The 14851-nt window shown below is 41.6% G+C and overlaps 1 protein-coding gene across 5 annotated transcripts in view; it reads left to right on the top strand.

The window, feature by feature from the left end:
* Positions 1 to 4655: 4655 nt before the first annotated feature.
* The window catches only part of GRIA4 (glutamate ionotropic receptor AMPA type subunit 4), a 225698-nt gene continuing 215502 nt past the window's right edge, over positions 4656 to 14851 (top strand). For 2 of the 5 annotated variants that reach the window (XM_064505081.1, XM_064505082.1), the window contains exons 1-2: positions 4656 to 5173; positions 6324 to 6482. In XM_064505081.1, coding sequence (XP_064361151.1) covers positions 5086 to 5173; positions 6324 to 6482 — 247 coding nt within the window. In that variant the 5' untranslated portion in view covers positions 4656 to 5085. The remainder of the gene's footprint in view (positions 5174 to 6323; positions 6483 to 14851) is intronic. The other 3 variants (XM_064505079.1, XM_064505080.1, XM_064505078.1) reach the window with 2 other exon arrangements.

Raw genomic sequence — 14851 nt, 5'->3', positions numbered from 1 at the left:
ACTTTCATTTCTCACAACTTAGAAATTTCCAAAGTACGATGTTAGCATATGATATGGTGGAGAGAAATGGCAGCTGTGGATGAATATATCCAAAGCCAAATGAATTGTACAACACTTGTCTTAGTACTAACAAAACACTCCATAACACTCTTAATGAGAAGCATGTTTAAAAATAATTACCTGTTCTGTCTACCCTAGCATTTAGATGAATGAAGATTAAGTCAGTAAGAACAAAATATGAAAAAAAGCTATAAAGCAATTTCCAGAAAGTATCTCGCTACTGAAAGGAAACTGTATCTTGTTCTGGTGCATTGGTAATCTATTTAATACCGCTGGTATCTCTTCAAAAGGTGATATAAGACAATGCCAAAAGGGTGGGGTGTAAAAAACTCGAGACAGATTATTTGTATTTTATTTATTTTTTATTGCCCAGAAGCACTAAGCACTTCAGAGAAGACATATCTTTGTCCCGGAGTTTACAGTCTAATGGATCTATTTGACAGATATGTGAGCTACAACACATCATAAGGCAAAAAAGGACTAGGACAGGACAGAGTGCTGAGTGAATTCCTTTCTCCATCATTTTCTTATTGCTGAAGAATTTCCAGTGACCACACAGTGAAAGCTGCAGTGAGAATTGCATTTGAAGCAAGGCTGATCTAAGTGACTGAATTCAGTCTCTGGATTAAACTCGGTGCCCAGATGGTTATGCCATGGGGAGCCTTTGTGGTGTAGACCTTTGCCTACTCTGAAGAAGCTTACTTAGCAGCACTGGTACACAGGCCAGTATCAGTGCAGTCCATTTTCATGGTGTCACTGCCCAAGCGCACCTGGAACCTGGTGGCAGAGGTGGTAGTGAGTCTGGATGCATTTCTTGCTGCTGAAGTTACTCTTCCCCTTTCCTCCAGACTGCCTCTGCACTGCTAACTGCTCCATCCTATCCTTGATGATTTGTAAAGCTTTATTTTCCCTTTCTCAGTCAAGTCCTCTTCTCCCTCACAAAGATACATGTCTCCAGACACCCTCCGAAGAACGGAGGTAGGATGGGAGAAGGGACTGTGCAAGAAATTAAACCAAAAACTCACACCAAAACTTTCATCTACTATCCTCGCATGCTTGATTCACCTGCAAATTTCACATGGGGAGTTCAGTTTTGTGCCTTTTATATGGATATCAGTATCACCTCCAGCCCCACTAACGACAGAGTGCTGGATCTTACAACTGTCATGACATGCAGTAGGAAACAATGCTCAGCATTTATGGCTATATGAGAGCCTCTCCCCCTCTGCCCCCAGCGCATCACTTCGGAAAGACAGATATTATAACTCCATAGCAACCACCATTATAATTGAGGCAACAAGCATATTTGGGCCCAACACCTTTGAAGCGACATTCAGAGTGCAACGCAAAGGTATTTGGCCAGTGGAAGAAAAGTACCCAAAAAACAGAGTAAGGGGGTTGCTTGGAGTGGTGAATTTAAATGATTGGACGTGCCTTTTGAATGGATTTACATTTTGGATGCAAGAATATATAAATATGAATCAAAAGTTGCTACCCAGGCATGTAGGTATTTATCAGTACATATGCACCAAAGAACTCTGTCCATACTGCAAAAAACCTATGTCTCCATACTTTTCCTCTGGGATTCCTGTAAGATGAATGGGCCTATATGTTCTTCTGTGTTCTGTTGTTTCATTTTTCTTGGCTAATATACAGCCTTCCTTTCTTCTGTAGCACAAATCTTCTCATATTCTTCCTCTTCTTGCAGGGTCTTTTCATAAATGTATTTCGTCCAACACAAGCCCATCTGACCAAGACAACAACCAAAAGCTTCCAATCCTTGCTGGAGTGAAATTACATCCTATTTATTCATCTTCTGTGGCAGGGTTCATTGAGGTGCTGTAACAGACAGCCTCTCTCTTGATGCTCTGAAAAATCCTCTCTAGCGGTGGCCTCCAGGCGAGGCCAATAAGAGCTGTTATGTGCCCTAAGGCAAAGAAAGCATTCACTACCATGAACCCAGCAGTCCCTCTCCAATCCCCCTCTAGCCTATCCGCTCCTCACTCTTTGCATATTCAGTGAAACCTTTTTCAATCATATCTTCATTTCTCTGAGATTTCTGGACTTCTTGTCATTGTAGGTCTCAGAGACCTGCCTTCTCTCTCTTCACCAACTACCACAACCTTCTCGGACTGCCCAGGAGGAATCAGGGGAAGTAAGATCCCCAACTCAAAAGCTGCTTCATGCAATGACAACCTTCTGACAACCACCAGGGAAACTTCCAAACTCTCCCTTTAGGCCTCCCCCTGCTTGGCCGTATGCCGCAGTGAGTAGCAGGGGTCATTATACAACTTATCTCCCTTTTCTATCCTCCCAGACTTAATCTCGATTGCATCCCTTTTGCCTTTACTGTCTCCAGTTTTTCTTTCAGATAAACATTCTGATCAATTACTCGATCACCTTCCCTTCACTTCTCCAAACTTTGCTGAAATGGGATTTTTTCCCCTTTGACACTGCAACTTGGCTCTTTTTTTGCCTTGTGCCCCTTAGACAAGATTGCTGTGGTGGCCTCTTCCCCTTTCTTTCCTCTACTTTTCAGACTGGCAAAAATGATCCCAAGCTCTCTAAGCAGGAGGAGTATCAAGTAGAAGACGGGATTATCTCGGCATAGCACTGAGTGATACCGTTACTGGAATACTGGGTTCATCTTTGATAGCCAACTTTAGAAACTGAAGCCAGACAAATGTACATTTTAACAAATGACAGTAGGTAACAACTGGAACAACTTACCAGAAAAGTGATGGATTTCCTGTCTCTTGAAGTCTTTAAATCAAGATCGGGTGTTTCAATGAAATATATATTCCAACTCGTACAGAAGTTACAGACTTGCTGCAGGAATTTTAGGGTAAGCCTCCTTGTCAGATTAGACTCAAGGATCCTATGAAATGGTTCCTTCCAGGCTCTTTCAGATTAGTTTTAAGTGAACATGTTACCATTATATTTGAAAAAGACTATAACCATACTCCTCAATTCGGCTGATAGCTTGCTGTGGCACTGTAATAGACATATCTAAACTTCTAATCTATTATACATATTAAGCATGAATACGTACGACTGTACTTTGAAACAAATGTATGTTTTACCTGTTTCCAAGTTCACCAGCTACTACTGGTGAAGAAGCATCCAGCCATTACAGAATGGAAAAAACATTGCATTTTCATTATTTTTTACTGCGATTTACAAAGTCAAAATTATAAATGCGTAAGGACGGAAGAAAGGAGGAACTGAATTTTGAAGAGAATTTAGGGACATAAAGGAACACCTGGCAAGGAGAAAGAATGGGAGAAAGAAACTCAACAGCAAAAGCAAAGGTCAGAAGAAGCCATGGGTAAGCAATGGGAAGCATAAGGAAGTCTGCAAGTTCAGCAGAAGGAAGGGAATATGTGGAGGGAGAGTAAAGGGAAATAGACTTACTGAAAAATAAAGATGTAGGAGAGGTCTGTTTGCCACTGATCTGCAAAGAAGTCTTTCAAAGAGAAATTTATTTATAGGAACTCCATACTCTTGCAAACACACGCACACACAGAGAGTCATATACGCTCATGCGGATATATTTATACATCTGTTTTCAACGCTCTTTGCTTGCTCTTCTGGGTATGTGGTTGACGCTGAGGAACTCACAATCATTCTTCAGAAATCACTATCACCCTCTGCAGCAATTAAAGTGGGTGTCTTTCTCCCCAAAAGAGGAGAACGTGGGGACATGGAATATATTAAAAGACTAAGAAAGCAAAACTCTGGTCTTGAGAGAAATGCGTTCAAACACAGAACAACAAAATTCACCTCAAAAATCAATATTCTTCCATATTACCAATTAACATTTTAAAATTTACTGATGCTCCATTCACTCCATATGACTGACAAAAATCCCTCTGCGAACCCACATGCAGAAAGAGAAACTCCCTCCCATGACATACAGCTATTGCAGGATGATTTTATTCCCTACCATTTATTATACATGTCTCTCTTAATTATTAATTGCAATAGCCCCAGACCTCTGGCAGCAGCTTTGGGGAACTTCCAAGGCTCAGAAAGAAAAATCCAAAACCACCAAAAAGAAGTGCCTAGATAGACAAAGCTCTGCTTTCTCCATTATTTTTCCCACCAAAAAAAGAAAAAAAAAAAAAAAAAAGGCATAGGAACGGTAAAGTTTTCCCGTTATTTGCTCTCTTCCCTTTTGGCACCAGTGCCCACAACCGCCGAGCTCGGAGCTCGTCCCTGCTTTTCTCCATCCTCTGCTGCAGACCGCGGCGGCGGCAAGAGGCTCCCCCCGCCCCTCCGAGGGCGCGGGGGCCCTGCCAGCCCCGTCCCCGCGCGGCGCGCGCCGCTACGCGCCTTCCACCCCCGTTAATCACAAAAGCGGTATTTAACAGCGGCGCGGAGGACGCGCTGCGGCCCCCGCGCCCCCTGCGCCCCGCAACCTCGGCCGCCGCTGCGCCCCCGCGCAAGCGCTGCGCGGCAGCGAGGCAGAGGAAGCCCCGCGCCCGCGGCGGCTCCGCGGCTCGGCGGGGCGGGGCGGGGCGGGGCGGAGCGGTGCGGAGCGGAGCGGAGCGGAGCGGAGCGCAGCACGCGGGGCGGCTCCGCGGGGCGGTGCGGTGCGCGGGGGCGCACGGCGCATGTCTGCCTGCCCGCGCCGCGCCGCGCCGCCACTAGACGCTCCCAGCGCCGCCAAACTCTCCACCATCTTCTGCATGTGCAACATTTGCAGCCGGACAGAAACCGCTCCCCCGGCCATGGAGACTGCGGGAAAAGCCCGGCGCGGCGCGATGGGCTGCTGAAACGGCGGCAGCGGCGGCCAGGAGGGAGGCAGAGCGAGAGGCAGAGCGAGAGGACTGCAAACAAATACTAAAACAAAAATAAAAACAAAAAGAAAGGAGGGAACCTCTCTTTTTCTCCTCCCTCCCTCCCTCCTTTTTTCTTTTTTTAATTCTTGATTTTGTTTGTAGCCGCCTCGCCCTCAATGCCTCTCTGAGCAGCATCTAGCGAGCGAGCGGGAGAAGGCGAGACAGAGAGGCAAGAGAGAAGATGAGGATAACTGGCAGACAGCTTGTCTTGTTGTTTTCTGGCTTTTGGGGACTAGCAATGGGAGCTTTTCCTAGCAGTGTGCAAATAGGTAAGCGCTGCATTGGGCTGCGTGCCTCTGGCAAGGCTTTCAATCCTTTGCAAAGTGAGTTGGAGAGGCGGCTCTGGAGGGAGCCTGCCGCTTCTCCTCCGCCAGCATCCCATCTGCTGGCCCCCGCGCAAAGCCCGCGCGCCCGCCTGAGTCTGTCTGTGTGTCTGTGTGTCCGTCTGTCTGGGTGTCTGTGTTGGGGGGGCAGGATGCTGAGCTTCTGCAAAGCTCCTTCCGACTCCGGGGTCTGGAGGACGGGAAGGGGCTTGTGCGGTTTTGCAGTGACCGGGGTGGGGGGAAGATGCCCCCGGGCAATTTCAGCCCCCTCCGGCACCCGCTTCTCTTGCCTGGCTCCCAGGCAAGGGGAGGGATGGCGGTGAGCTGCCCTGCACGTTGCAGTAGCCGGCAGGGGTGGGGGGCAAAACACAGTCTTGCCCGTCTTTCCCCCCTCATAGCTGGAAAGTTTGGGATTTTGCAGGTCTCTCCGTATAGTCCCGTGCCCCCTCCTCACCCTCTGCCCATCGCCTGCTGCCTCTGTGCCGCCGCCGTGTTTCGGATGGGACGCAGTTATCTGTATTCCTTCCAGCTCCGCTCCATCACTGCATCATTTCTCGTGGACTTGTAACGATGCTGCTAATAACGCGGAGCTGCTCCCTGCCTGCACATGGCTGCAGAGGAGCAAAGTTCATTATATTCCAGTTTAGTGCCGATTATCCTACACGGAGGTTTCTTTCTTTCTTTCTTTTTTAATCCAGAAAGCATCGCTCTCCTTAATCGGCCCGCCACTTAATGTAAGAGGCTGTTGAGTAGCTGATTTACCAATGTGTTCAGTATCAGGGAGATGGAGGCTAAACACTTTCAAAGGTCACTGTAATCATGACAAATCTGGGTATTTATGTATGAAAGGCTGGAAACTGAGAGGACAGAAGAGAAGTGGGAATGCGCCTGGGAGGTTAAAATCGATTGAGGACAGTGATTTAAAGGCAGCAGTTGTGATTATGAATATGATTAGTTCTTTATCCATTAAAGTCAGGACCAGCCTTACTGTGCAGCTTTGGGAGAGACAGTTGCTCAGTGTTACAGGATAGTAAGTAGCTTGCAAATAATTGACACTGCTTCCTCTGCTTTTTGCCCTTTTCTTTTTTTTCCGTAGGTGGTCTCTTCATCAGGAACACAGATCAGGAATATACTGCTTTTCGATTAGCAATTTTTCTTCATAACACCAGCCCCAATGCCTCTGAAGCACCTTTTAATTTGGTTCCTCATGTAGACAACATTGAAACAGCTAACAGCTTCGCTGTAACAAATGCCTGTAAGTAAACGTGCCATTGATCTGACCAACTTACGAGTAAATTGTCGTGAAAATAACCGGAAACCACATCGTCATCTTGCATTGAAAACACATCAGTAAGTCTGTCTTCAGTATAGCTGCCCTTTGCAGAAGAGGAAAAGGGGCAGCATCCTGGTTAGTTCCTAACTGGAGCAAAATCCCCTCTCCTGCCTTGTGCTGACTAACCTGATGTGACATTTACTTTAGTGTTATTACTGTAGTTTCTTGCTTTCTGGTTTCTATGGAGATGAATTTTGTGGTTGTAAAGAAAAATTATGAATGTCTCGTTCAGTCAGTAAGCCCTACAGTTACTCTTGTTTGCTTTTAGGTAGGGCATGCCTTGCATGTATTTGAAAATATATGGTAATATTTGTGATCACAAATGCTTTCCGAATGGCTGGAAAGGAGACAGGGAAGCAGTGGTGTGCAGGATAATATATCTGAGTTGGTTGACGCTGCAGTTGATCTGGTGATGTCACTTGAGGCAGCCCTGCTCTTATATTGTAGGTTGTAAATGTCTCTTATCATCTCATAATGCATACATCCTGTGGATATGTCTCTATGCATCCATACATTGGTGCCAAATCAAGTTAGTATCCGATCTACTTGATTTCACAAACCACCTCAACTGGAACAAATATTCTCTTCCTACTATATATTATATATACGCGCGCGCACACACACACACACACACACCATGAGAGGAACAAAAAAGGAATGCTCTTACCAACTGAGATAACATTTACATTTAAATTTTTTTAACAGCGTATAATTAGCTGCGCTGCCTACGTTTCGATCACCGCAGGGTCCTTCAGCAGCGGATAGAACACATGGTGGATGCTGCTGAATCTCAGAGTGGCAAAGCGTTAACTCTGTTTATCTTCACATATATCAGGCTTGTAAAAAGGAATTTGTTTCGCTTTGTAGGGCAGTGGAATACAGCGTGATAAAGCCAAAGACTGTAGTAACATTGCTACTTTGCTATTCGGATTTCAGGATTCAGTTCTATGGGTTTTCTCTGTGGCCTTTAAGTTTTAGCATCCCTGTTCTTCATTCAAGAGTGAATTGCTTCTGGAAGTAGATGCCCTGAGCAACATTGCTTAGTGAGTTTAAAATAGAAACATACTGGAGAAGGTCTTACTGTTTGTTGTGCCTTTAAAATACATACTATGTTTCTCTTCAGTTTCTCACAGTCATCTCTTCGGCACTTTGTAAACATACTGTGTATTGTGCAGTTTTCATGTATAATTTATTGAATGATTGCTAAATTTATTTATATGAGTCTTTGGTTCTCCAAGTTTCAGATGACCTTGCCACCTTATTTAACAGGAAAAGCTTCTGAGCTGCCAAAATGGCTCCATTCATTTTATGCAGGAAAGACTGATGTCCCATTAAGTGTGAATTCTATATTAAGCAACGTATTAGTTGTGTTTAGCGTGAAAATCAATATCAGATTCCATAAGGAGAAAGCATTTCAAAAAGTGCTTTGAAACTGGAAGGAATCAGATTTATGCAAGTGTAGTTCATTGAGAAAATGTTACAGGGCATGTCAAATTTTGCAGATGCTGATTATGTATTCTATGAAGAGAAATGACATACTAGTTTTACAAAACTTTTATTTTTAGTGGAGGAGTAGGGGACTAAAATTTTTATATTGAAATCAGTAATTTTTGATGAAGTCAGTTATCTTAGATTCTGCCTACACAACCAGTTCTACCAAATAATTTCAGAGGCTGTTCCTACATTTAAGACTAAAAAAATTGCACAGTGTTTCATTTAGAACATTAGTGATTTATTTCTGGTTTGCATACTTTTAAAATACAAATATATAAAACTAACCAGTTCTGCAAAACTCCAATATCTTAGATTCAGAAAAGCTTTGCGCAAAACTTTTCCTCATTTAGACTATTCACAGCTGATTCTCAGCTGTCATTCTAACCACTTTTGGTTATGTTTTGTTTGCATTGTTTTAACTGAGGAAAACCTGTCCCCTTCTATTTGCTGCCATTTACAGAAATAGTGATTCATAACCTGATCTTTTGTTTTTTAACTGAACCCAGCTTCAGTCCTAGAGAGTTTAATGACTCAGAGATGATGAATCTGTACAGTATGGGGGGAAGCAGAGAAAAGAAGAAAGTAAATGTACATGTTTATGCATTTATTTCATATTTTGAAATCTTGTGCCAGTAATCTGACTTTCTTATTTTTCTTTAACATTTTAATACTGAAGAATATTTTTTTGATAAACAAATGTCCTCCTAATGAAACATAGGCAAACTGACTGACAACTGAATGAACATATCGCATGTCCCTTAAGCTACATATGAGCAGAATCCTGCAAAAATCAATTGTCTGATAGCTGCAGGACACCAGCTTCCATGTGACGGAGTTTGCTGGCCTCACAGAGGCTCCAAAAGGGCAGACGTGTGAGATTTTCTAACCTATTTAACCCCCCCTCATCAGCTCCGAGTTAAGTGATTCCATCACAATCCTACATGTGAAATGATAACTCTTTCCTGAACTGCTGTGGAAGCAGTGGCTTTGGATCTTGCTATTTGCATAGAATTTACTTAGAGCACACGTGTCCCCAAATACACAGTACAGAAGCCTTAGAGCTACTGGACTGAAGTGAATATTCATGTGAGTTTAAGCGTAAAGATCTAAGACGTGACCAGTTACCTCTATTTCCATTTCCATTTACTGCAGAGGTTACTTGTAAAGATGCAGTGCCTGGCCCATTGCATGCATTAGGGACAGTAAACAGGGTATTTCAAAGGATTATGGATGGCATATTAGTGGGTAAATCACTGCAATGTTGGAAAAAGAAAACTTGTATATTTTTTTTCCAGTAGATAAAAGCACATAGCCAAATGTTTATCCAGCAAAACTTTTGGAATTAGATTTTTTTTTATATCTATCTTCTAATGATTATCTTAGGCACTTTTGTTTTTGTTTAACAGACCCATAACATTAGTAGTTCTGTTCTAAATCATGGATGCATATGAAACAGGTTATTTCAGCAGATAGCCTCTGCTGTAGGTCACCAAAATTAGTCTGATCTGTATCAATTTGGATGTAGTCCTCTTTTTTTCCTCCTCCCACTTGTGTGTTTTATTTAAACCTGTTCATTTCTTTTGCACTGCATACATTATTCAGAGAATCTCTCTTACTGACAGAGATAGCTGAAATTATTGCAAAACATGAATAGTACAAGATTCTTACTCATCAGAACACAATACACAAAAAATGAAACATTCAACTATTGGAGTACATTGGTTTGCACATTATAAGCAGGAAATTTTGCTCATGATTTGAAATCTAGCTTCAAATTGATTTCAGATGCAAGAACTACGCATTGATATTTGGGGAGAATTGTATATATTTTTTCTTTAGTTGAATGCAAGAGAAAATTGTCATTGCATGCACCATCTATATTACATTAGTATATCTCAGCAACACAGTCAACATTAAGCCTGCTTACGTACTTTTGAAAGGTAGTTGTACAATTTTACAAAGAACTATTCACCCTCCAGCTCTCATCTTGTGCTTCTGAATATTTGTTACGGTATCAAAAATTCTTAATGTATAACAAGTCTTGCAGTTCTTGTACACGATTAGTCTAAACAGGCAAAAAAAAAGATGTTTCAAGTGTTTTGTCAGTGTTTTATATTAGAAGTAAAGCTTCTCGCTTTCAGTCTCAGTTTGACTTTGTGTGTATTCTGAGATTAATGCATTCCTAATAAGTGTAATTTGGGGCAAATCAACCCCGCTTCTTGTTCCATCATACACACAATTCAGCTCTTACCAGATTTTAATCCCACTATGTACTATTGAACAGAAGATAACTTGCTTATTACATGTCACGTGGCTCAGAAGAAGAAAAGCCTACTGGAGTAAAAAATCTCACATATTGAAAAAATTGTCCTCTTTCTCCAAGAGTTAGTCTCTCTGATTTTTCTGATTTTTTGGTTTTTAATACTCTCTCAGCATGCAGTCCAGAGCTCCAGACTAGTGCGGGGTCGATGGCCTGAAATCAGAGGGGCTGCCGCTGTCTCGCCAGCACGGGTGCAGGTGCTATGCCGGCTCTGGCGAGGGGGCTCCACGCTGGCTCTCGAGGACGGACGGGGGGACCTGCTCCTGCCCAGCCTGCCCGCGGGGCCCCCGCTCCGGCTGGCAGCTCTTGTGCCCCAAGGGAGAGCCCGTGTCATTTGGGAGTTAACTTTTCTGCTGAGGCATCCGGAAAGATTAGCAAATAGACTCAAATGTAGCATTGGTTTTAAACTCTGAGTATGTGTCATTTTTACTTAAAGCAGATTCAGCTTTCATTTGCTAAGCTACAGCATAATGGGATTTTCATTAAATTTGCTTATTAATTCTTCTTTAACAATTACAGCTCAGTTCAGCAGTAGGCGTGTAACCTTACTTTAATAGTCAGTATTATTTAAAAACATGGTGTTCTTCTTTATTTAGAAAGGCAGGTTTCATAAGACTGAGTAGTATTTTGCTATCGGAGTAGTACGGTATTCCCAAGGATGCAGTTTGGAGTATATTGAGGGTTACCATGAAGGTTTACTGTACAGTCAGGTTTGAACTGCAGAAGCAAATGTTGTGCCGGTTGGCTAGAAAAACAGAACTGGATTTAATGTCACCCTTCTAAAACAGGAGTGCTTACAAAAGCCCGTTCGAAGTGAGTATTTTGTTTTAATCCATGGAGTTTATCTCCAACTAGACCCCAATTATTGAGAACAATTTCCCTTAAAGTTTCTATTATTAGCACTTGCTGATGGAATCAAAGAATACATGTGTACTTGGGTGTCATTCGCAGCAAGATGGTATGTGTGTACCAGTGAGAAGATCTATATTCAAACAGTTTTGTGGCTGTAAATGCAATTCCTGTAAAAGAGCTGTACAGCAGAGAGAAAATCAACCATCAATAGTTCCAATCCATCAGAGTCTGGATTTAATTTTCAAGGTTATTGTTGGGAAAATAAATGATGGGCTTTCACTGAAATACAGTCAGAGCTCTTCAGAAAATACAGAACATTGTCTCCCTGGCATGAAATAAGGCTTTTGACCTAGCATGTTACTGGACTGAGTAAAACTGTAAACTCGGAAGCTTAGGCTACAGAAATAATTTCATCTTCCTTTTAGAGGATTAGCAGTGAGGACTGAGTTCCTTCATTCCTTCTGCAGGCACAGTGCGGTACTTGCTTAGGACAAAGCACTTCAACAAGTAAATTAAATTGATTAACTTCAGCTTTATCATTGTAATCTGTTTGTATGCTAGTCAAAATAGCTCACACATTTCATTTTTAGGTCTTGATTGTTTTGAGATTTGCTTGTTCCTGAGAGAGGAAGCCGTCTGCTTTGATTTCTTAACTGTTTTAGATCCTACTATAAATTGTGCAAATTCATATTGTGAGCAGGTGAAGTTCTTCGGATTTAAACATGTTGGACGAAATATTCTTCTCTCCTACGTCATATTCCTTAATATTAATATGGCTGTATGACTAGATGTAAAGGAGATGAAATTTATGCTAGGGCAAACCTGAAGAAATCGGTAAGATTGCACTAGTATAATTAAAATGAAAAATTGGCCTCTGCTGTAGAGTGCTGTTCTTCAGTATAGTTGGCTTGAGGCAATAATTTTGGATTATTAACAGCACAACATCTCTTTGTCAGCATGGGCAGGAGCTTCTGCAACTTAGATGGGCATACTCATATCTCAGTTATGTGTCAGGACATGAAGCTAAACCATGACAATGTGTTCTTGTGTAAATCTTTCAAATTCAGGAAAATATCTTTAAATTTACTCAAAAGTACCTGATCTCAGAGTCTAGTTCCAAATTTTGGTGTTGGTTTACTTTTAACCATTTTCACAGAAGTTCCATTAACTTCGTTCCATTAACTTCCTCTATCTAGTTTGGGTCCTTGCATAATCTTAATTTCTTTTTGTTTAAAGATCTTGCTGGCCTTTACCAATACTAGTATAGATTCAATTGTATTAGGGGCTGGATACTCTGAAAAATTCTGTAAAAGTAATGCCTATTTTCAGGCACCCAAGTTCAAGTAGAGAGGCATTTTGGCATTCAGAGGACATTCTAGTATTTTCCAGAGTACTTAGCAGCACCTACCTTCCCACTGGCAACTGCTTATTCCTGAGTACTTTGGAAACTCTGCCTTATCTACATGACTTTGTATGGGTCAGCTGTCTTGTCTCAATAGCGTTACTTTTTGGGGAAGGGCTGTGTTTCTTTTCAGTTTGTTTCCTTCATAGTCCTGGTGAAGCATCTGCGCGACTTGTTCAAATAATTGCAGCTATTTATTTTATTTCTGGTTGCTTATGGTAAGAAGATGAAACCAGAGTGTCAGATATGCATCACCTTTATGTTGGCTCTGCGGTGTAAAGACCCAGCCCATCCTCCCTCTTTTCTAGGCTCCGTAAAAGGTGACTGTAGATGAGCTTTATGTTGACCTCAGTGGGGAGTACATGGATGCATATTAACAAGCTGCTTTCCTTGCTGGGCTTTGGCCAGCTATACTAACATTAACAAATTCCAGTTCAAATATTGGCCCTTGTCCTGCAGTTCTTTCCCCAGTCAGAGCTGTGTGATTTAAATGGCAACTTTATCTGAGTAGGGATTGCAGAATGGAAGCCATTATAATTAAGAGACTAGTAGGAATCAGATTTTGTGCAGTGTGAACAGGTTCACATTCTTTTGCCCAATAGCTAGATTTTTGAAAGCATTCAGTTGCTTAACTCCTGTAATTTATTTTTAAATATATATATTTAGAAATTGGGCGCCTGGTGTGTAATTGCCTATTTAAAAAGAATGTCGTTGGGGCTACTGTTTTCTTGTATTCCGCAGGCTATTTCATTGCTGTATTTATATGCAACCATTGCTTGTGAAAAATGCAGTCTGGTGCAGTACCTTTCTATATTCTAAAATCATGGACAACATGATCATGACTGCAGGTATTTTCTGTAAATACAAACAGAGCACAAGAGAAACAAAAGCCACTTGGAAGGGAAAACTTTTGACAATCTCAGTAATTGGATTCTTTGCAGGGAAAGCCTGTAGACACATTCTGAAGACTGGTATTAAAATGTATCAGCTTTTAACTGTTCCTAACAGCTCCTCAGTTTCTCACTTGCAGACCCCCTCTGGGGTAGATTTGATGCCATTTCTGCATGCAGATTCTTCCAGCTGCTTTTATGGTATATTTGCATAGTACTCTCTTAAACACGTAAAAGTTGAACTTCATTTTTATTTGCAAGTCACCATTTCTTATAATTCAGGATTGCTCAATGAATATACGTCAAATAGATGTTTTAAGGAAGTTCACAGGTAATTGCTGAAAAGAATTAGGACTTTAATCTGTCTCTGCTTCAGTTTTCAGATCTTCTAAACAGATGCAAAATTCACTTTTTAACATTTAGAGATAAAAGGCAATGTATGTATTAGGAATTATTATGCAAAATAATTAGGAATAACTACACAAAATATTTTGTTTTGGTCATTTTCTTTTACAGTTTAGTGTTGTGCTTCATTTTCTTTGCGTAAACTGATATTACATGGTGATTTTTTTTTCAGCATCAGGGTCAGATCTGTTTCTTCAGTGGGTAAAATGATTATTGTAATATATAATCGAGGTAAAGGCAGAGGAAAGAGAGAAAATTCTTCTAGAGCAAAGAGAATACAAAATGTAAGTTGTTATTTGTCCCCAGAAGCTTCCTGCTCTGTGTTCACGTTCTTAATGTACAGTACCAGTATATTTCACACTACTAGTTAATGTGAGATATTGGTCTGGACTGTACTGTATTCAGATCTGGAAAATAGTATTAAGTGAAAAATGCTTTTTTTGTTCAAGTGCAAGTATATTCATGGAGGAAAAAGCTATAGCATAAAAAACCATATCATTACGCTTAGTCCTTTGTTTCTTCACCCAAGCTGCTGGGAGAAAGGAGCCAGGCTTTACAGACTCAGTCTCAGCAGAGTCATGAAAGGCCTTTTATTAGTGATTTTCTGTATGGATCTATTCTGAAGGGTTTTGCTAATAAAGGCCTCCAGGCTTCATCATTTCCATCCATTTAAACAGAGATCAGTGTCTAAGAATGGACTTTCCAAAAACACTGCAGTTAGGAGGATAATTTCCTTTGAAAATTAATGGTCATGTGCTCTTGACTGACTTGGGAGTTTTTCCTAATCTCTCCCTTCTACTCCAAGTAGAAAACACAAGCCAGGTAAGAAGCTGCCTCTTGGGCCTGTTTGCACACCCACTTAACTCTGCCTCTATAATCTAGCTGTTTCTGGGGTCTCCAGGTGAGAGCTGGTGAGGCAGCTGCTTTC

The sequence above is a fragment of the Dromaius novaehollandiae genome, chromosome 1, assembly GCF_036370855.1.
Source record: "Dromaius novaehollandiae isolate bDroNov1 chromosome 1, bDroNov1.hap1, whole genome shotgun sequence".
NCBI lineage: Eukaryota > Metazoa > Chordata > Aves > Casuariiformes > Dromaiidae > Dromaius > Dromaius novaehollandiae.
The sequence above is the reverse complement of the archived record's forward strand: the minus strand, read 5'-3'. Positions and strand labels throughout refer to the sequence as shown.